Source organism: Leptonychotes weddellii, chromosome 8 (assembly GCF_054177405.1).
Source record: "Leptonychotes weddellii isolate Sample4059 chromosome 8, ASM5417740v2, whole genome shotgun sequence".
Lineage (NCBI taxonomy): Eukaryota > Metazoa > Chordata > Mammalia > Carnivora > Phocidae > Leptonychotes > Leptonychotes weddellii.
Genome location: NC_138376.1, coordinates 76,840,027 through 76,863,956, shown reverse-complemented (window position 1 = coordinate 76,863,956; position 23,930 = coordinate 76,840,027). Strand labels below are relative to the sequence as shown.

The following is a 23,930-nucleotide window of genomic DNA, read 5'->3' as shown; positions in this document are numbered from 1 at the left end:
GAACCATGAGAGACTATGGACTCTGAGAAACAAACAGGGTTTTAGAGGGGAGAGGGGGGGGATTGGTTAGCCCGGTGATGGTTATTAAGGAGGGCACGTACTGCATGGAGCATTGGGTGTTATACGAAAACAATGGAACGTGGATCACCACATCAAAAACTAATGATGTATTGTATGGTGACTAACATAACATGATAAAATTTTTTAAAAAAGTAAAATATGATAAAGTTACACTTTAGAAAAGTTTGCAAATATGAATTATCTTGCTTTATATTATATATATAAATTCTTAACTTTGTAGAAATTGGCAAACATATATTCCATAAAATTGCTTTTTGTAGCCACTTTGCTTTTTCAAAAATTCCCCTAAGGATATGTAAGTTAGAAGCTGATTTTATTATAAAAATATGCTGAGGCAAACACCGTGTTATTGTTCATAGTCCTAAACACTTGCAGGGTCCTTAGTACCGTCTCTGGACAGAGAAATGTACTGGTTTTATCCTTACTTTTTTTTTTTCAAAATTAATATAATATTAACACACAAAGCCAATTTGCATAGGGATTAATTAAACAATTTCCACCGAGGAGACAAAAAACTCTATTCTCCAAGTCCTATTTTAATATAAATATCACATTCAAAAACCTATCAGCAAAATAACCAAAACAAATAGCTAATTTTGATGCTAGAAAACAGATAGGAGAGGTATACAAGAATGATTTTAGTTTAATACCTCTACTTAGAATTTAATATTCCTAGTACAATAAAAATCCATTTGAACAGAGACTTTTGTTGTTGTTGTTGTATTTTGTGGTTTTTTTTTTTTTTGGAAAGCACATGACATATACAGTGGTTACAAAACACATTTGATAAGAAAACTCAATCATGTGGTAGGAATAAGTGATTTTATTATTATTTTATTTATTTTTAATTCAGGTATAATTAATATACAGTGTTATATTAGTTTCAGATGAATAAGTGACTTTATTATTGCATTATAGTTCCTTAAAAAAATTCTTTTTTAAGTATAAGTTGTTATTTTCACAAAAATGGCCTCTAGATAATTCACCTTGTGATGGAAATACACCATTATCATGGAGTGTCATCAACTCAATTCAAACCTCTCTTATGTAAAAGATTCCAACTGTTTTTGCTCTACACAGAATCCTTGTGAAGTTATATTCTAAGCATCTTCTCAATATTTCTTAACATCTTATGCCATTTAATCAAGTGTTTAGTTCCAACTAAAGCTGGTCTTTCCTAAGCACATAGCTAACCTTCAGAGGACTAGGTAAGTAACGTTAAACCATTTCCAGTGGTAAATCATACCCTAGTTACATATTCAAAGAAAAAAATAAAATAAAAAACTTCATTTTATTGTCAGTTATGATGACATTTTTACTTTCCTCATGTCAATTTTTCTTGACCTTACTATTTGTGCTATTTCTTCCTCTCCTTCCAAGAGACTTCAGTAATTCCATTGACAGACTGAGTATATAAAAAGACAACAGTCTGACCATGTATGAAATAGAACTTGACCCAGGGCCTCTGGAGAAAACTATCTGGGAAGCCAAACCACAACCTCTGCGGCAATCTGCCAAATGGTCAAGATCTACTCAATAACCCCCAACTTGCCTATTTTTTGCCAGTGGTCCACGTTTCCTCCTGCCAACAATCTCCAATCAGACCGCATCTGAGGCCTTTCTTCTTTTCCACTGTAAAGCTTTCCCACTGACCTACCAGCCTTTGCATCTCTGCCAAATGCAAGTGCTACAGCAAGTTCTGAATAATAACTTGTGTGTTCTCATTTAAGTGGTCTTCGTTTATTTCTGTACCATAAACTTATATGATGAAAAAACGGAACTTTTATAAATAGAAGAATTATTTTTCCTCTTTGAGGCAGAACTGGAGTATCAGGATTACACTGTACTATGGAGGGTGCATTGTGCATCCTTGCAAGCTCAGACTTCAGTGTTGCCTTCTTGGGCATTCTAAAATCCTGTACCCCTTGAAGCTTTGACTCACAACCCCAGCTCATTGACTAAGCACTGGATTTCTCTGTTCCCACTGTGTAGGTAAGGGGACAAACTGGGAACAAAATAAAAAATAAAATAAAGTAAATGCTGTGCCATAGGAAAATAAATTTGCACCAGACACTTGAATATGGGAAGTATTTCTTATGATTCTTACGGTGACCCTTCCTTCATTTGCTAGTCAATAAATATTTCTTGAGGATATACTTTGTGCCTGAGACTTTGCTAGGCCTTGAATATGTAAACAGTGGGACTGGGAGCATATATAATTACACATTGTGATAAGTGCCAGGAAGGAAAAGCACAAGGCGCTATGAGAAAGTTAAATTTGGTCAGGCTTATGTGATGCCTATCTAAGGAAGAAAGATTTAATCTGTGACCCCCCCGGGATGAGTAAGAGTTAGCCAGGCAAAGGGCTAGGGGTGGGTTTTCCAGGCTGGGAAAACTCTACTACCAAAGTAATAGAGAAAACTTTGTGTCTATGGAAAAAGGAGCAGCAAAAGCCAGTGTAATTAAAGCATAGAAAACATCTGAGATGGTAGTGAGAGGTGAGGGGGAAGGGAGGCAATAATCATATTTGTAAATATGGATTTTAATCAAAATACAGTGGAAATAAGTGAAAGGACTTAAACAGAGCAATGACATGGATCGATTTGCTTTAAAAGACACTGGTCTGGCTGCTGTCATCTGGGGAATGAATTGTAAGGGGGAACAGAACAGAGATGTTTGTTGGCGCTCCAACAAACAGATGTCCAGGCGAAAGGTACCCTGGCTATGATTGCAACAATGGATGTGGAGAGAAATAGATGCATCCTAAACATTTTGTGTTTAGGATCCATCTAATTCTACTTTTGGAAGTAGAATACACAATATGGTCTTTGAACTGAACAGAAGAATTCAAGCTGGGAAAACCACTTATTCTTATTTTCCTTTTCCAAGTCTTGGGTACTGAACACCAGGACTTAAAGAAAACAAACTGTCCTATTGCCAGAGGTAGACAAAATCTGGAATGGCACCTGCAGTTTCCTCCTACCCCCTTATTCCTCCTCCTCTGCTCCAGAGAAGGCACTGTCACGGCTTGGGGAGCTTGTTTGGACAGATGTGACTGGCTGCGTCTGCAGTATTAGTGACTCTTCTTGGACAATCGCTAAGTGGGCTGGGTTCCAACCAAGGTTCTTGTCAAGATAGAATGGAAAAGATTCAATCTGATCTCGGGGCGCTAAGTGGAAAAGATGTGTTCATAGTCTCATTTCAACCCCAAACTCAGTTCCCTGAACATATAAACAAGTCATCTTTCTTTTTAGCACTTATTACTGCCTAACCCTATATTGTACCTTTGAGCGTCCATTTATTATTGGCAGGTTCCCTTCACTAAGATATAACCTTCATAAGGGCATAAAATAGAGGTTCACTCTATATTTGTTAGAGGATCAAATGAATAAATGAAGTGTGCTGGACAAAGATGACCAAGATAAAGCTAGGAAAAGGCAGTAGGCATGAGGAGAAGTAATGGATAAAACTAGCATTTTATACATTTTTTTATCCATTTTCCTCACCTATACATGATAAAATAGGATAATTAAATTCTTAGCCTTGACACCTATAAAGATTGCATTTCCAGGTTCTCTTAGAGGCCATGGTATTCTCACTTTTGCCTGTCCCAGAGGGAAGTCCTTTGCACTCTACATTTTTTGAGATGAGGAATTTGGCACAGAGAACTTGGGTGGAAGGGTGAAGTTCACACACTTGTGACAGAATTGGAATTGGAATTTAAGCCTCTTGGATCACTATCTGTTGAACCTTCCAAACTGTGAACTCTATCAAGGTAGGAACTCTGTCTTTACAGCTATGGTTTGGTAACTATATTTTTGAGGACAAAATAAAAGTAAAGTTGGCAAGACTCATTAGTCTTCATGAATTAGATACTGCTATCACCCCCTGATGCAGTTAAGACACTGTGTTTTAGAGAGGTTAAGAAAGTTGTCCATAACTAGTAAATGGCAGAGCAAAGATTTGAGCCCAATTCTGCCTTAATCCATACCTGGATCTCTTAACCATTCTACTAGATTACAAAAATGCGTACCTTTTGCTACTTAGCAGCACCTTATTCCTACGACTCAAAGCCAAGTCTGTCACAATGGCATTGCCAAAAAATTCCCATTATTCTTAAGATCTGACTAAACTAAATCCAACCACCCTCTTTTAGCTGATGACTTATGTACTATTTTTTTTTTTTTTTGAGAGAGAGAGCACATGCGATGAGGGTTGGGGAGGTGCAGAGGAAGAGGGAGAGAGAGAATCTGAAGTAGACTCCCTGCCCAGCGCAGAACCCCATGCAGGGTTGGATCTCACAATGCTGAGATCATGACCTGAGCAGAATTCAAGAGTCAGATGCTTAACTGACTGAGCCAATCAGGCGCCCCCTTATGTAATAATTTTTGAAGATACTGAAAGCATTTGATTCAAACTTTTAATTCCCCCTCTCTCTAACTTACCTTCACCCAACCTCAGTACTTTATGTGCCTCTTCAGATTTGTTCCAATTTCTTTCTAATGATAATTTTCCCACTATTTTCTTCATCAATCTTTGACGGATGCCTTTATTCTCCTACTTTTATCACCTGGTTCCTCCATTACTCCTTAAAAGCATAATCCCAATGCTCTGCTATTCCTTGAACTAACAACACTGCTGAAGATTCAGTTACTGCCTCTGTCACTGTTAATTCATCTCTCACTTCTACTCAGAATAGTTTGAGATTCATGGCTCCATATTAAAATTAATCCAAATTTCCACACATCCCATAGACCTCCAGGCTATTCTCTCTTTGATTTCATATTGTATACTAATACATCACAAACATCTCAACATGGTGCTTACTTTATGACCTAAATCTAACATTTTAAAATGCTCTATCTCCCACTTCTATGTGCATATTTGTGTGTGTGTGTGTGTGTGTATAAAATGATCAAATAAAATACGATGATATGTCTTTCCCCATATTGTTACCTCTTTCTGCAATGACTCAATCTCTACCAATCAATAATTCTCCATTATTCAAAGGCTAGTTCTAAGTACCTCATATGCCGTGACTCTTTACTTAATTATATCCTTTTTCAGAAATACTCTTTTATTACTCTTTTAAAGCTTGAAACAATTTTCCATTGTATTTATTCTCAAGTGTGTTATCTAATCACTCTATATAAAAAGCCCCTTGAAGATAAAGATTGTGTGTAATTAATTTATCAAAACAAAATTTCAAATGCCAGAGGAATATACAAAATATTTTTGAAATCTCAAGGCAACGTGTCTAATTCACATTGTATCTTGCTTATCAGTCTGGTTGATCATCCCATGTACTTGGTAACCATTATATTCAGGGTCTTTCTATAATCCCCACTATTGCTTAGAGAAAGCTTCTCTAATGTGTCCTTTACAGGGCCTACAGTAACAAGAAAGTCATTGCCATTTCTTTATTGATGTATTGAAATACAAACAATGGCCAAAGCTCATCTTAGTGACTTGTAAACGTCCAAGAAAATAAGATAACAACTCCGGTAAATACTGGTATAAAACCCATTAAGAGCTGACTAAACCACACCATTATCAATTCCAGTCTTGGGTATAGAATAATATTCTCATCATGGGAGAAAGGCAGTTAGGAAGTGACTGCTGCATGCATATTTGGTTTGCAGTTTGTTATTTTACATGGTCTTTTAAAGGGTACAATCTAAAACTCTCAGTGGGTGGAGGTAATATTCCTGTCAACTTTAGTCGTCAGTTGGTCATGATGTATTTCTCTCTACCTTGGCAACATTATCAAAAATGTATGTTTTCTCTCTCCAGAATCATTTGAATCAACATTCAAATATGCTACTGTCTCTTAGGTTAAAAGACCCCTTCTTCTGACTCAATTTCCTTCTTTAGTTTCCATTTATAAGTAATGCTTCATGTTTAATAGCTAGATGAAATATAAGACACATTATCTTGAAAACAATATTATCTCAGTCAAATATAATTATTTTCTTAAGTTCTTATCAAAATATCTTTTTAATAAACTTTCAATGAGTCTATCAGAAAAATACATTAATGCATATATTATTTATACTTATATTATTATTATATTATTATGTTATTATATTATTATGTATATTTATATTATTATATTATTATGTATATTTATATTATATTATTTGTATTTAAATAACTTACACTAAAATATTTTTAAAGTAAGCATATACCCAAATTCTGTAATCATTGTCTGACTTTACCCTAGATATAGAATCAAATAAGATAGACCAGTGTAATGTATTTATGTTCTTACCTAATTTACTTTGTGTACATTAAGTCAGACATTTCATTTGAATATGGCCCAGCAATGGAAATATGCTTCTGTATTTAATCTTTATGACCTGCTCCAAATAGGAAAGTCTATGCAAATACAAGTATAAATATTTTTAATTATTATATTAAATCTTAAGGCTAATAAAGATTATATGCATTTCACAGTATAAGAAAAATTTGGTGAGAAAATAAAATATTTAATTGTCTTAAGACATTTTTTATGCTTGAATACTAATCCTCAATTATTATATTCAATATAATGAACTGAATATGTATTTTAAGAGTTAGTCAATAAAGTTAAATGTTAATGAAATGTGACTACAAGAAGGAATATTTCCTTATTTCTTCATTGGGATCTGTTTCATTTAATAATTAAAGTAAATAAGTTGAATGACTCAAGTACCTTTTCCAAACCTTCTTCCTTGAGGCTGATCACATCCAAATCAAAATCTGTTCGTAAGCCATTGGTTTTGTTGAAAGTTATTCTGCCTGTGAGACCTTCCCAATGTGCCTATAGGAAAAAAAAATAAATAAATAAATGAATAAATAAATAAATAAATAAATAAATACAAAGGGTTAACAAGTAAAGGACGATAAAACATTTTTTTCACACACAAAAAATAAGGAACATTATTTTCATTACTTCTCATAAATTGACATCACTACTGATTTTTTTTTTTTTTAAAGATTTTATTTATTTGACAGAGATAGACACAGCGAGAGAGGGAACACAAGCAGGGGGAGTGGGAGAGGGAGAAGCAGGCTTCCCGCTGAGCAGGGAGCCCGATGTGGGACTCAATCTCAGGACCCTGAGATCATGACCTGAGCCGAAGGCAGCCGCTCAACGACTGAGCCACCCAGGCGCCCCTTGACATCACTACTGATTTTTAAAACATTTTTTCCTCTTCTAAACTTTGGAAGATTTTTGTCTACAGATATTGTCTTAGTCTCAGTATAAAACTTATTATATTAAAATAATGCATTTTGTATGTATAATTTTTATGAGAAATTTGAAGATTGTTTTAAGTAGCAAATCTCCTTTTGCAAACAGAATAATTTAGTCACTTATTATAATACATGAGACAGTGAATATGTCACTGGAGATTGCAAACAGAATTACTGTTATATAATATGAACATAAACTTATTTTATTACAGAGAAAGAAACTGAATTTAGGAAAACCTACATTATATAACTTCAACTATACACTTTCCTCTTAGAATAATCAACTTATTACTTTATTTTCCCTTAAGTGAGATTGGGAGAAATATATCAAAATTACTTCATATCAAGCTATACTTCCTGTAAAAGGAGATTTCTATGTAGAAGGAAGTGAAAATATAATAATCTAATTACATAATGGGTTGAACCCATCACAGGTGAGCAAATTTCTGAGGGTTTTTTTTTTTTTTAATACAAAAAGTCTTCTCATTCTGGCTATATAAAAAAAAATAATGTTTTCCATTATTTGCCATTTGGAAATAGCTTAGGAAAATAGTTACATATGAAAATTTTAAATAATGTAACATACTCACAACTATAATGTTTGAAAGAATCTACACCAAGATCCAAAGAAATGAAACCAAATAGATTATGGGTAACCTTTCAACAAGGACTACAAATGGATATCATTATTGCTACATTTGTTAGTCTCCATGTATTTCTGTACTTAGGTATAAGGATTCGAAAATAGTTTTAGGCTAATAAATTACAAATAAAACAAACAATTATAATACATATCTATATACATATAGCAACATGTCATCACTGAGTTTAAACATGTGTTAACTGGTCTCCAATAAGGAAGCAAAAGATATTTTTAACCCATCCTTTTCCAAAGAAAATAATTTAAGGTGATTAACAAAAATGCATATTAGTATAAAAATAGTTAATGTGATCAAGAAATACAGAAGTATAAGTAGACAATAGTTAAAAAAAACAATCTGGGATAGAGGCAGCATAAAGAAATGTTTATCGGGTAAGAATGCACAACTAACAAAATACAATCACAAATTTAATTCTGAACTTCCTAGAAACCAAAGCAGTGAAGAAAATATGATATAAACACAATATACAGGGTCCATAATTTGAGACATTCCAACCGCCCAGGAGAAGCTCAGCTTTTCCTGGCATTAAAACCTGAGAGGAATGTCTCCTGTTGGTCCTCATAAAGAGGCTCACCATGTGAGTTAGTGGACAACGTCCTCGACAACAACTTACGATGAATACAGTAGTGAGTTTCATACAACTGTTTCTTATAGGACTGTGTGACACACACCTCAATACTCAGGTGCTGCACTCAGAAAGCAATTCTTTCAGAAGCCAAACCCGTGCACTATGTCTGCAGCTCTCCGATGCTCAGTTTTAAACCAGACATAAAGGTAGAATGTGAAACAAATAAATGAACTACATATTCATCAGGGAGTGTCAGTTCACCCATCTGAGAGGACATTAAAAATCACACAAGGAAAATTCCTGGATATTCTTGGCAAAGGACCTGGAGATTCTTAATTATGACCCAATTTCACTTTTATTTTCGAGATGAATAATTTATTATATGCTGAATTGATGATTTCTTTAAAGCCATTAAGAAAAATCTTATATGGGGATAATCCCTGTGATTTTCCTAGCAAAAATTAAATTTTTCCAGTTACATTTTCATAGAAAAACTCCTGTTATAATCAAATGAAATGTATCCTAAGCTGACATAAGATTTCCTTCATGATAGGATAACTAGGAATAATGTGTGTATGTGTGTGTGTGTGTGTGTGTGTGTGTGTGATCTTCAGAATTTTGCCTCTTTTTTCTTCACTGTGGGCATTCTTGGTCTATAACCATAACAGTTGTAATCAGAAATGATAAATGGCCATAAGAATGATTGCATTAGACAATATGAAGTAAACTTTGCACTCTTGTGAATCCAGGTATCTGTTTTATGTTAACTGCTAATAGAATTAAAATAACTAGACATTATATTTAGGAACCATAGATCTAAATAACAATTCTTTAAGACATATGATTTATTGGAGTGCAAATGGCATTCATGTTAAAAACTGTTGCCTAAAATATGAACATTCTTTAAACTATATCTCCACATAAATGAAAAGTAATACACATAAAGATTCAGGAAGGTGAAAACTAACAATGTCATGAATCATAGGTCACAGATTTTCATCTGTTTACACAATCATAGATATTTTGAAAGATACCCATTTATTTGTCATGTAATTTTCCCCCTTTTGTCCCACATCATTTAGTTAAATTGTTAATTTTGCCTGTATGGAGGAAGACAGAAAGTTTAATTCAAAAGATAAAGGTAAAAGGTCACCTGTTAGGAAAACTGAAATAATCTCAATGCATTCACCTTAAGGACAAAAGAGACTAGGCAGATGTGCTTCTTCTGACATACCTCTTTAATTAGGCTCATAAAACGGGTCCCGAAGCGCCAGGGTTTGTGTCTATTACACTGTAAGGAGCTGACTGTCATCTGGGGAAACTGTTGGACGCCCACAGACACCACGTGCACAGCATCATACATTAGAGCAGCATCAGTCTGAAAGCCGAGAAAAAGGAAATATGGAGTCAATACAACAAGTGAAACCCACGGTAGGAGGTATGAAAGGGGAGGGAAGGAAGGAGTGAGAGAAATATATACTCATTTTATCTTCACATAAGGGAGACAACAGTATTTCCGATGCTCTTAAATAAGATACTGTGATCAAATTACTACATCAGCTCCCTTAGAACACCTGACCTACCCTCCCTTTCCTGAGGTAATAACCCAGGTTCATATTGTCCTAGGATCTCCGTTAAAGTAGGCAATGTGTGAAGACATTCATTATTTTATTTTTTTGTCACCCCCTCTAGCTCTGTTTGATTGTCTCACTACACACACATACACACACACACACATATGCACACACATAGGATGAATGCAATTGGAAACATTTTGAATGTTTACATAAATGACATATTGTATATAAAAGTAAATAAACAATTTCTTTGCACAGGAAAAACAAAAGAGATTTGAAAGGAGATTCACCTAAAAAGCTTAGCTATAATCCTCGATCTTTTCTTCAACTTAATTTTTCAAAAGGTTCAATCTCAGAAATGATGCTACAGTTTTGAATCTCAATACATGTAGTAATTTTAAGAAACTAAGCTTAATCCCCTGTACTGTTTTCTTTTCCCCAAATTTCCATATGAATAAAAGTTCATTTTGTCTTCTCCAATAAGACGGATATGAATTCTACTGTTTGCACCTGCTCAAATGACTGACCACTTTAGAAGTTGATGTTAAAAAACAAAATGTTTATAAGTCATAACAAACCAGAGGCTCAGTGACAGTTAACTGCTGTGTTAAATGGACCCTTGCTTTGTGTCTGACGGATCGATGCCAGGCTCACAACCTACAGAAGAGGACCACAGTAACTGTAATGCTAGCAATGGACTTTTGGGCCATCTGCTTGGCATGCTTCAGAATAAAAGCATATATTTCCTCTTCTCATTCACACAATTAGTGAGCTGTGAAATGAATTCCAAAATGAATAGGAACCCTGTAGATTATAGCGTTTGCCACCACACAATACAAAATGAGTACACACAGTCGCTTTCATGCAAATGGATCCTAGGGAGCTTGACCACATAAAATGGAAGACAGCTAAAGAGCACAATGCAGTGACAGAACATAATAAGAATGCCATTTTATAGTTCATAAATCTTTGGGGAACATAGCTCAGATTCCTAACCTTCACTTTGTAAATACCAGCTGATTACTTTCGCATCCTCTGATGGCTGCAGAGTGTAACTAGGATCATGGAGTTGATACGGGCATACATCATGAGCCTGAGGATTAGACTGATATTTGTCTTTGGCCTGAGGTAACATTCAGGGGACATATCTTAGATAGCACACAGGTGGTCATAAAAACAGTTACCAAGATATGAAAGACACATTTGATTTCAAAATAAAATGAATTAAAAAAAATCACTGTGAACAAAGGTAAAGAGGCATGAACACTTTCACACACTACTCGGGGGAAGATAAAGGACAATTTTGCAAAACCACAAAAGAGCCTTAAAAATATCCATGTTCTTTTTAACCCAGTAATTTCTTTCTGGAATTTGCCCTAAGCAAATCAGAGATAAGAACAAAAGCTATATACATGATTTATTTTTTTAAAAAAGTGGAAACCTGCTGAATGTTCAAGCTAAGGAAATAGAGTAAAATCGCAATGATGTTTTATAAAACCACTAAGAACCATGTTTTGAAAAATAATCAGTTAGACGAGAAATCACATGTGAATATGATGCTAAGTGTAAAAATAGATTATACAGAGCTGTATGTCCAGCATAAGCCTTTATATATCTTTATGGGTACTTCATATGTACTACTTAATTTATATAATTCTCACAATAATGGTTTAATAAAAGCGCTACTCTTGTTCCCATTTTACAAATGATGAAACCAAGTTTGATAGATGTTAAGTAACTAAGCAAAGTCACACAGTTAACAAGTAGAGAGGCCCCAGACTCAGCCTCTCTGCTCACAGCTAGTATTCTTAACCACCATATAACATGTTATATCAACAGCAACAGCAGATCGAAATGAAGAAAATACACTAAAATGAAACCAATGATTACTCTTGAAAGTTAGTTATTAACAGAATTTAAATTTTTTTCTTTTTATTTATTTTCTACAGTTTCTTTAAGATAGGAGTTTGCTAAATACCATTTGATAATTTTCAAGATGAAAATTTTGATCTAGTTCCACAAAATAACTAAAATAAATATGATATTTGTTACTATTCTGCCATGATTTACTGACTTACATGATCTTATATGACTTATATGAAAATCCTAGAAGAGTAATCTTATCTAAAATGACAATGTTAAGGAAGAATTTTGTCAAATTAAGCATTTGAAAAATTGTTTTTGGTACATAGTTTCAGCATCAAGAGCAGAGGACACACTAGTTGATAATAAAACTATTTGAGATCTGTGATTTTAAATGTAATTATAAAAGAAAGATAGTATTTATTAAATAGAAGGTAAATACTAGAGAAAAAAATTCTAAATAGTTAAAAAGTTGCTGAGCAAATTACTTCTTCAATTTCCAGTTTAAAATACGTTGATTTATGATAAAGGGATACACAGAACTTCTGAAACTACTCTCTATGATATTTTCACCAGTTTAGAGTGTTATTTCTGTCCTACTTTTAGACTGGTCGTTTTATGTAATAATATGGAGTTATTTTCCATTTATACTTGCTATCCTGTCAGACTCAACTTTACTGTCTTCTTTGCAAAACCATACATATGCAAATTCTTTCACCTTTGAAAAGTAGTGAGAAAACCCTAGTGTTTCAAAAGTGTTTTTCTTATTTTCACAGGAATGCATATGCTTGAAAATCTGTCTTATACTAGTAATAGTATTACTTAACACTCATTTAGTATTTACTACATATGAGGCATTCTCTTTAAATCATTCCCTTTAAATTTTTGCAACCATCATCCAGGTGAAAATCCACTGAGTTTGTACCAAGTAGAAAATTGAGGCAGAGAACAGTTAAGTAACTGGCCTAAGCAACTAGCATGTAGAGGTGGAGTTAGATTTGAATCCAGACAATCTACCCACAGTTCACAGCTTTCTCTCTGGTTTTTGCTCAGAGCTCTACATTTAATAAAGCAAAATGGTTTAAATGATTTTTAAAGTTACAAAATATGAGAAATATCAGTAAGTACTTGAAAGTATTGATCTACATCATGTTTTGATAAGTGGTAAATACATAACAAAAATGGGCTGCAAAGTAGGGAAATGTATAGATTGTGGAGAATGGATAAATACAACCTCACAAAAAAGGAATACATCAATGTATGGGGTTGGGTCAATAAGAGGTTAGTCAGGAAGTGACATTAACCAGGAATGACTTCATGAAAGTAGATTTCTTCTATGCAGTTGCGCTCAGGGGGTTCTCAAAAGGTAAAGGTTTTAGAATGTCTTTCAATATCAGGTTTAAGGGGCGTCTCTCACTCCCAACTCTAAATTGTAGAGATTGAATGAGCTGCTCTTGCTAAGTCTTCCACCCTCTCATATTGGCTTTATAGTCCCTTGCCTTGACTTTTCTCTTGATGGAAAATAGGAGGGAAAAAAGGGAGGGGTGGAAGAGAAGAGGAAAAAAGTACAGGAGACACACAGGTTAATTACTTTATCATTTTGATAATATTACTATTACCATCAAATTATATTGCATGCTTACTCTATACTACACAACTGTGTCAATTTCTTTACCTGCATTGTCTCATTTAATTCTACCAAGACCATATGTTTTAGGTGATATTACTATTATGATTTTAGAAAGAAGGAAACTGAAGCTTAGCAAGGTTAAAGTAATTTTCTCAAGGTCTCATCACCTTGAGAAAAAAGACTCAGAAAACAAGACTCAGGCAATGCTTGGCTCTTTGAACTACTGTCCAAACTATCATAACAAGACTCTGGCAGAAATAAGACTTAGAAACAAGACACAGGCAAGACCTAATTCTTAGACCCACTATCTGAACTATCATAACCAACTACCTCTCTTAAGCTTATTCCTACTGAAACTATGAAAGGCAATGGAGGATAAGCTGATGACAGCAGGTCTCATATATTTGGAGGCTCTGCTGAACACAAGACAATTATGTCCCCAGGTCCCAAAAAGGGTATGTCTCTGAGCTGAGATACAAATAAAAGTTCCTTTGACTCCCAAGTCACATTTTTTTCTTTTACAGCATAGCTACCTCTAAAGAAAGCTTCAGGGTTACACATAACTGTAATTTAACTGGTTAAATTAAAATGGAATATGTGTACAATTTGGTCATTAAAATCCATATGGGGGGCCCCTGGGTGGCTCATTCCTTAAGTGTCTGCCTTCGGCTCAGGTCATGATCTAAGGGTCCTAGGATCGAGCCCCGCATTGGGCTCCCTGCTCGGCGGGAAGCCTGTTTCTCCCTCTCCCTCTCCCACTCCCCCTGCTTGTGTTCCCTCTCTCGCTGTGTCTCTCTCTGTCAAATAAATAAATAAAATCTTAAAAAAAAAAATCCATATGAGGGGTTTAGATAAAATTGTAGTCACTCGCACCCTAAATTACGAAGACAAAAGCTAAGCAGAGAAAAAAAAAAGTCAGCAATGAAGATAAAACAATCTGTCCCATTTTCTCACTTTTAAGAATAATTACTCACTTATATATAAATAGATCACACTTACTGGAAAGATAGAATATCTCTTCGCCCTGGGAATACAGCTCAGAAGGCAGTGCAGACGAGGTAGGTCTAGACAGATCTAAGTACAAACCTCCATGCTTCACTGCTAGGTCAAGTATCTATCGATAGTAATAGGAACACCCTTGAGAGACTACCTCAGACTAGACTGCAGTTGGAACTTTATTTTTCTTTCCAAAATAAGTTAGTTAACCTACAAAGAATGTCTGTCAGCCAAAAACTTGCTTTACAAACCTTTAAAATTGTGTGATGTAGTCCTACACATTTCAATTAAACTAGTGATCTAAACGGGTGGCTTGAAAAGATCATGAGAAGTGCCTTCACGTACATTTTAAATATGCACTAACCATCTCCCTAACTTACTGCTGGGTTTATCTTATACCTAGTCTAATTACTTCCAGGCATGGAGTGTGTGCGGGAAGTGCAGGTGGCAGAGTGACAAATGCTAATTTCTATGGCTGAGCTATTGGCACAGATATTGGTTTAGTCACCCAGGATGATTTCATCTATCTCAAGTAACCTCAAGTCTGATGAGACTTGCAAGTATTGAAAGAACAGTTCATATTTCTTTTACACTGTGGAAAAGTCCACTATGCATTTTTAAGTAATTGAAGAATCAGAGGAATTAGATGCTCTCAAAAGTCTCAAATGACAAAAATTACCATTGTTTACTACTTTTGATTTGGTATGTATAATTGAAACATTTCCCAACATATAAAAGCAGGAATAATCATAGATGCTGTGAATGGTCAAAAGGTTTCCATATATTTAGATTTCATTTACAGAAGCATTTAGTACAAAGCAGTCGTTACCAAGGATGTCCATGTCGACTGCATATGTTATTTCTGGTTTTGATCACTATAATCATCATCATTAAACACCTCCTTCGTAAAGTTCTGAGAGAGACAGGAGTTACAACAAATTTAAAGACAGGTTTTATTTATGTGAAACATGAAGCAAATAGCTGGAAATGAACAATCCCTGAACTCCATATAAATATACAAGGGACTATTGGTACATAAAATCTCTCAGAAATACTAAAGACTTCTCTTAGCAAAAACAAAACAAAACAAAACTACCAAAAGTATTTATTTTTCTTTCCAATGAGAAGAGCATTCCTCTGTTTCCCAAGTAGTGTGCGTTTTGGGTACCCCGACTGAATTTTCATGGAGGGAACACAGAACATAACCTTTCACAATTTATTTCTCTATTATGCTGAGCAGAGTTACATTTGTGACAATGTCATTCTGCTTAAGCAGTTTTTGCATAGTTGGGCTCTTGGCCTAGGTTCCAAACACACCCAATGTTGTATGCAATAATTTACATTTAAATGTAATCACTCTTAAGAGCAATGTGATACACGTTTATATCTTGATTTAGTGATGGTTTCATGGGTACAAACGTATGTCAAAATTTATAAACTTGTACAGTTCAAATATGGGAAGTTTATAGTATGTCGATTTTACTCCGGCACAGCTATTTAAAATTAGAGAGTGATCATGCATTTTTCTGAAAAGATGGTTCCTAGATTTCATTTTATTCTAGAAGTATCTAGAATCCGCCCAAACTAAGCATCACTGATCCGTATCTTCTTTCTTCATTGCACATTCTAGTTTTAATAAAACTGTTTATGCTTCCTCACTTTTTTTCTTTCCTTCTAGACCACAAGCATCTTTTGGGTAATAACCATGCCTATTTTTGTAATACCCTGCACGGTACTCCATACATTGCTGTGCCCACAGTAAGTGTATAAAAGCATTTTTCAACAAATTGACAAATTCAACCCAAAGTTCGGTTGAATTGTAAAAGAAATGGGTATTAGGAAGCCCTGAATAGTAATCACACTTGGCCACCTAGCTAGAATGCATTACCTCCCAGAGGTCCAGTGAACCAAACCCACCAGCAGCTCAGACCTGGGAGGAATGTGAGTTCAGCCTCTGTCCCGTTTCCAAATGAGTTTATAGTAACAGTTCCATGAACACATTTATCTTTCCATTAAATAAGTGCAGGCAGGTGCCCTCTGAGATCTGAACGCTAGCTGGCAGGTGGCAGATCCATTCTGGAACCCCTGGGTCTCAGATTTTGCTCATGTCTGAATTCCCATCTGAAGTACAGTGCACAGCACGAAGAGCACCATGGGCTAACAAATGGAATTTAAGTTTATAAATTCTGGCTCTTTCATTGACTTGATCCTTTATCTAAAAGAAATAATAAAAAAAAAATTAAATCCACTTTGCCTTGTTTCCACCTTTTATAACTGGACATAAAAAATGATGATCTGCCCTCTCTCGTCCTTGTTGGAAAATCACTTTTAAAAACCTGATAGTTCCAGGAGATAAACAATTACAAATATTATCCTTCAATTAGAAGATATTAAGGACATTAAGGGCAGGGGAGAAAGGGTGGATTCTGACCTCTGGAGCTCCCTTGTGCAGTCAGCACAAGCCTAAATGCGACAGAGAATCATCCACCCCTCTGGGCAAGGGTGAGGATCCCACATGGAAGGCAGGCTGGTGTTCAGTCATTCAGCTGGCGCACTGAACCCAGCACCCTGCCCGGCTCAGAGCAGGTGCGCAGTGGCTGCTAACTGAACGGAGGGGACTGGAGAAGAAATGCCCTCAGACCCAGTCGGGAGCCAATTGTCAGAGACAATTCTCCCAGTTACGCTGCAGCTGCCGTCATGCTTTCTCTGTTGCCGGCTCTTTGTACTACTCTGAAACAGAGTTCTTTACCAGCAGCTGCGTGAACCACACAGACTGCATGAGATTATACATTAAAGCAGTGTGCACAGTCTCTGGCCCATGGTGCACAGGCAGGTGTTAGACGATGATGATGATGATCACCAGAAGAGCGGTAATCTCTTCAAGATGGCTACGATCCAAAACAAGGAACTGGTTTAGAAAGTATAATGTTTCAACCCTTCTGCACCCACTGTTACCCTAAATGAGGGAACAGAACTCATGCTGTTCAAGAGAGCAGACCAAGTTCTGAAAGGGAAAGGAGCAAGAAGGAAATTACCATACAACACAATGTGATCCCTATAAAATGTGACATAAAATGCCACAATTCAAAGCTAAAAAAAGACACACACTAAAACTACATACATACACGTTACCTGACGAATTTAGAATTTAAGAATAAATGTAAGTGGTAAAGTATTATTGTGTCTTGAATTTGTTACTAAAGGAAGGACTGCTGTAGGATAGTTACTTACACAGCCAACAAATCTGCCTGGTATTTTTTCTTGTCTTCAGTAAGTCTTTCTTGTCACCCGTAAGAAGAGGGGCTGGAACCAGCTGGATTTTAAGGTGTTTTGTGGCTTATATGTGTAGTCCTAGGAAACTTACATTTCATTCCAATTTTATTTTGGCCTTTGTAATACAATCGTAATCTTAATTTATCTATCTTTTCCCCAAAATTATTTATGCTTTATGTGCTTGTTTGATAAACTTTTGTATCAACATTTCCTATGAATTAATAAATAAGGGCAATCAAAAGTCACTTTTCTTTATCCATTGTCTGTGCTCCATACTCTACCCAATTCCAGTGTGACCCAATAAAGTCTTCTAATGCTTGTATTATATTTTCTTTGTTGTTTTAACTTCCCTGTTAAAGTATCCATCCACATTAAAGCCCACCCTGGCTTCCCAATACTCTGCAGAGGAAAACCAACACCCTTTCTCTCCTATCCAAATTCATTCACTAAGATCCCAGGTTTTTATCTTCTTTTGTGTCCTCTTACACAGTAAGAATATGGATATGCCAATACTTCATGTTTTTTAGCTGACCAGAGGGATTCCTCTATTGCAGATTAGTTGAATAAAAGGAGATGCCAAAAACTGCAGGATGAGAGATCTTTAAAAGGAATATGAATTTTTGTAGATACCCGTATGGTATTCAGCACCCATGAAGGCTAAAAAGGGGAAGATATTAAAAAAGAGAAGGGAAAAGAATAGAATGGGTTTCAGCTTCACAGCCAAATTGATGAGTTACAAAAATCAAGTTTCAGCAATGCTCTGAAGATGAAGTGAAGAAGATGGTACTGGAAGATAGTGTTGCTGGGATTCAGCAAAGAAACAGGTCTGGGCCAGGATTAATGCCAAGAATGATTAACAGATTCATTTGCTTGATGTCCCTGTGAATTTGTGAATTTGAATAAATGCTTATGTCTCTTCAAACCAATGTTCTCTGGCTAAGCTAAAAGCTACCAGAAAGTAGTGACAGTTAATTAACCTGTTTTGAATAGCAACTAGTAAAATACAATCTAAAATGTGATTTACGCTAATTTTGACAGTAAGAGTTTTCATTGGCCCTTGATGTTTATATTATTCAATTTTTGGCCCTTAATTTTGCAAGAACTTTTGCTGGATAACATTTTCCTTAACAACACTCAACAAAATAATTTCACAAACAGCAGTATTTTCCTGTGAGCTTTTAGAGCATTATAAGGTCTGAAATTCAGTCCATGGAGTTTTAACATTACAATTGTGAAAGCTTTAGGAGATGACTATTTTGCATTATTTCCAAGAATTATATGTATTTACCATGAATATTTCTATATAATTTTCTTTCTTTCCTACATATATCTTTAAAATGCACCATTTCCCAAGCAGAAAATCCTATTTTTTTTTTTTTTTACTGCCACACTTTCTAAATTCCTTTAAACTATTATATACAAATTCCAGGATGTTTAGATGTTTCTCAAATGCCATGTAGAGAAACTCTTCACTTCTTAAATATAAATGACGAGGGAAAGCTGTGAAGCAGCTTAGAAAATGCCAACAGGTTTTCAATTAAAAGTTTCATTTAACTAATGTAATTATTCTTACCTAATTAAATTTTTTCAACCAAGATCAGTCCTTTGAGATACCTCATTCTCTTAAAATGTTCCAGGAAGCTCTTACTAACGTCCATGAAGAACACTGTATTGATAGGATTGTTAATGAACTCTCTAGCAACAATGCACTAACCTTAATAATTTAGGCCCTGTTAAATCTCATCTGCTTTTTACTACATTTGGAACTACTGTTGATCTAGAGAAGAGTCAATATCAAGGGGAAGTATTCTTTGTCCTTCCAGCTGATCTCCAATATATCCAATTATTTTGATATTCGGAGCTCAAATTAGCTTCTTGCACTTAAAAATTTATATTCATCGATATTGTTTATATTTTCTCTTTTCAATATGATGAATTAAAATTGATTTCTATGTTGTTAACAGACTGATTATTTCTAATTTGAGATCTAGAAATATGCACACCAAAAATACACCAGAAATTTGGGTACATGAGTTTAAACATTCATGTAAATACTAAATCCAAATGCCTATAAAAATTGAGAACCTAAACTTCATATATCATTTACTCAAACCAAAAATCAAATTATAGTAAAGATCTATTTTAAGCATGATTTGAAGGATAGCAAAGAAATTAATAAAGACATTTCTGGAAAAATAAAACAACAGATATGCAAATAAATCATATTCATATATGTCCCTTATAACTTTTCATGTTCTTATTGTGTGTTTTGTTTTTTTTTTGTATTGTGCTTATTATTCTATAAAAAATTGTAATAGTTAACTTCTCACAGAAATGCGAAAAAATAAAATTTTCATTTAGTATTTACGTGAACATTTAAACTAATGGGACTTAGTACTTTAATTCTGTAACCTATTAGTCGTTATGGGAAGTCATGTTATCTTCCTTAGTGTTATTTCCTTATCTTTAAAATAAATAGAATAGTAATCTACCTTATAGAGCTGTAAGGACTGAATTGGATAAATTTACAAAAGTGTGAACTATAAAGCTCTTAATGTCATAATTTATAGAGAAGAGTGAGACTCTCAACTATGTTAGCAATTCATATCAATTTAGATGAGGCAAACATCTTTGAGGAAAACAGAGGGATTGATTTGCATACTCATATTTTACAGTGTACCTTAGATCCCTAATTTGAAGACTTCCCATCTCTTCACTATTTTAGTTAACATGATTATTTTCTACATTGGAAAATACGTTGATTTAACTAATTATTGTTTTAGTACCACGAAGAAATGCCTTCGTTTACTCATTCTTAGGTCACTTGAATCTCTTTTCCTATATGAACATATACTCTTCCAATTGTCTTTTTTCATTTGTCTCTATGTGCTTTACAGTTTGATTCACTCATTCAACAGCATTTATTAATGTTATTATTGTGTTACTGACATCAAACACAATTATAAGCTTAAGCAATAAAACTGAGAAATCAAAGATGATTTAGACCCTTGGGGTATTCATCGTAGGTGAGTGGAACAAACAAGTAAACCAAAATTCTTCATAATGCCATATGCAGGCCAATATGGGGCTATCTAGTTTTGTATGCAGTAGTACCTACTATGTTAGAAAGTCGTCATCATTTGGAAGAGTTTTCTATTAATATCCATAGCTTCAAAAAACAAAGGCGTGGAAAAAAGCTAAGAAAACAAAAGTTGGAAAGAATGGTGGGATCAAGGGGAAAAGGTCAATCAGAATTCTCATAAGTTTTTTTTTTTTTTTTTAAGATTATACTGTGTTCACATTCTGAGATTCCGAACATCTCCTTTCAGACATTAGAATATGCTTGTCCTTTTACAGGATAAATATTAAAGGACTTCCCTAAAGTTGAGTCTTTATATATCATTTCATGTGAGAACTGATCTAAGTGGAAGACTAAAAGAATAACATGGAACTGAAGACCAAAAACAGGATTCCAATTAAGTCATGCAACATCTTTGATGGAATCTATTGTTTTGCCTGTTTGGCATCTCTTCTTTTGAAGCAGACCTCTTCCCCCTGAGTCCATTCTCTGACCCAATAGCTTAGCTCCAAGTGTTCCAGACCTGATAACAAGCACTGCTTCAGGCATGGCCAAGTGACAAGGCTTTCTGAGGGAGCCATTTGGGAAAAAAGGTACATTCTTTCTCTCGGAGTTCTGTATCAGTGATTTTTATAAACCTTGATGCCACCTCTGCACTGTTGCCTGAGAATGAAGCCAATATAAACAAAAGAGGAGGTGAAAGATGTAGAGGAACCTGTTTATGACTTTCTTTGTGCACCTGAATCCAAAGGTATCTGAAGACAGATTATCCCGTACGTTACAAGCTAGAAGACCAATGTGCTTTCTTTTTGCTATTACTAAAGGAATTTTAGACAACTGGAATTGAAAGAATCATGAATAATACAGTCTTAGGCTTTGGTTTGCTTCAGGGCAAAATGAGATCATAATTTTTTACCTCCCCATAGAGTTGGGATACACATTTAAAAAAATAAAAAAATGTATGTAAAAGCATGCCATATACAATTATACATATGAAAATACTAAAAAGATCTGTTATACTAAATAAATTCACCAAATATATCATTATTACTTCTAATTGTTAAGACTATTACTTTGTAGAAAAACATTTAATACGGTAGGAAATTTTTAGATAACTGCTAAGATATCTGTATAGGATTGTCAGTTGGTTCCACTTACAAAAGCACAAAATGGGGCAACTGTGATATGACATAGAAGTATACACTATGCCTGCCAAAATACATGGATCAAAATTTTGTCTGAATCAACACTACCCTTCCCACTGTGAATTACACAGGTTCAGGGACAATAAGAATGTGAACTGAAGCAAAAAACTGTAATGGTACACTGCTGTGAATATTATTAAGGAAGAAATCATAGAGGACTCTGAAACCAAATGCAAACTAATACTCTATGATGCCCTTTTAGTTAGCAGGTTAAGAGACTGACATCAAAATTGGAAATGACTGATTAAGCAGTATCAGTTAACTCTTGACATTTATACTTCTGAGTTTTATACTTGATCAAACAAATTATAAATCACTAACCAGGACATAAAAAACTTTCATTACAACATTTTTTTTTTTTAAACTGAATCCCATGCCATTCAGGAAATTAATTCAAAGAAGGCAAAGAGCAGGAGGTGAGGGTGATGCAACTTCACTCAGGAGAGAAAATAGTTTGATAATCTTCACCTACTGGATTTGACAACTGAACAGCTGCAGCCAAAAGAAGAATGGAGGGTGATATATGGCAGGGACTCAGGGAAAAGCCAGAAGGAATAGCAATTCCACAGAGAAATTAGCAGCAAGAGGATGTTAGAAATGTTTTAAAAGGCATTAAAAAAAAATCATCAGAAGAAACAAAAAACAGTTTAAGAAATGATGAGGCAGTATTCTTTCCTTGCTTGTTAAAACACAGACATTTGATAAAATTTGAGCACTGTGAATTATGTAAGACTGTTGAATCACAGACCTGTACCTCTGAAACAAATAATACATTATATGTTTAAAAAAAAAAAAAAGAAGATAGTAGGAAGGGAGAAATGAAGGGAGGGAAATCGGAGGGGGAGACGAACCATGAGAGATTATGGACTCTGAGAAACAAACTGAGGGTTCTAGAGGGGATGGGGGAGGGGGGATTGGTTAGCCTGGTGATGGATATTAAAGAGGGCACGTACTGCATGGAGCACTGGGTGTTATACGCAAACAATGAATCATGGAACACTACATCAAAAACTAATGATGTAATGTATGGTGATTAACATAACATAATAAAATTTAAAAAAGCAAAAAAAAAGAAATTTAAATTAAAAAACATTCAGAATGTGTTCAACTTTATCCTTGAGCTTTTTGCTTATGAGCTAGATTTGTGGGTCTCATGGAAAGGAGTCTTATAAAGTAGGCATTGACTCAAATCTTACTAATGACACCTGAATATGTCCAAGGAACCTCAGTACAAGGCTGTAAACTTGAGTAGACTCCTGTGTTTCCAGAGTTTGGGGCATCAGATGATATTTCTTCTGCTACTTTGCATTCCAGATACTAACTCTCTCCATTTCTCTCTTACATAGCTATATATCCTTCACTGTCTTCTCTTTCCTTTCTCTCCACTTCAATATGGGCCCTAAGGAATATTCACATTTGGTTGCATTTTGAAGGAGAAATGACTGCAAATATAAGAATCATTTTATGTTAAATGCTGAACAAAATGCAACACGTTTTATACTTAGGCATTTGCACCTACTTTTGTTCCCAAGGAAGCCAATACAAAGGTTTTGCACATATCCATCATGTAAAGAAGAATGAAGTTTAATTTCATTATTCTTTGAAATTAGCTGAATCACAAGGACTATTCTTTTTTTTTTTTTAAGATTTTATTTATTTATTTGACAAAGAGAGACACAGCGAGGGAAAGAACACAAGCAGGGGGAGTGGGAGAAGGAGAAGCAGGCTTCCCGTGGAGCAGGGAGCCCAATGAGGGGCTC

The 23,930-nt window shown here is 34.8% G+C and overlaps 1 protein-coding gene across 7 annotated transcripts in view; it reads right to left on the bottom strand.

The window, feature by feature from the left end:
* Positions 1–23,930, bottom strand: part of GRIK2 (glutamate ionotropic receptor kainate type subunit 2) — a 647,288-nt gene that overhangs the window by 241,930 nt on the left and 381,428 nt on the right. For all 7 annotated transcript variants that reach the window (XM_081828716.1, XM_081828715.1, XM_081828720.1 and 4 more), the window contains exons 8-9: positions 9,782–9,925; positions 6,776–6,883 (exon numbers count right to left, since the gene is read on the bottom strand). In XM_081828716.1, coding sequence (XP_081684842.1) covers positions 6,776–6,883; positions 9,782–9,925 — 252 coding nt within the window. The remainder of the gene's footprint in view (positions 1–6,775; positions 6,884–9,781; positions 9,926–23,930) is intronic.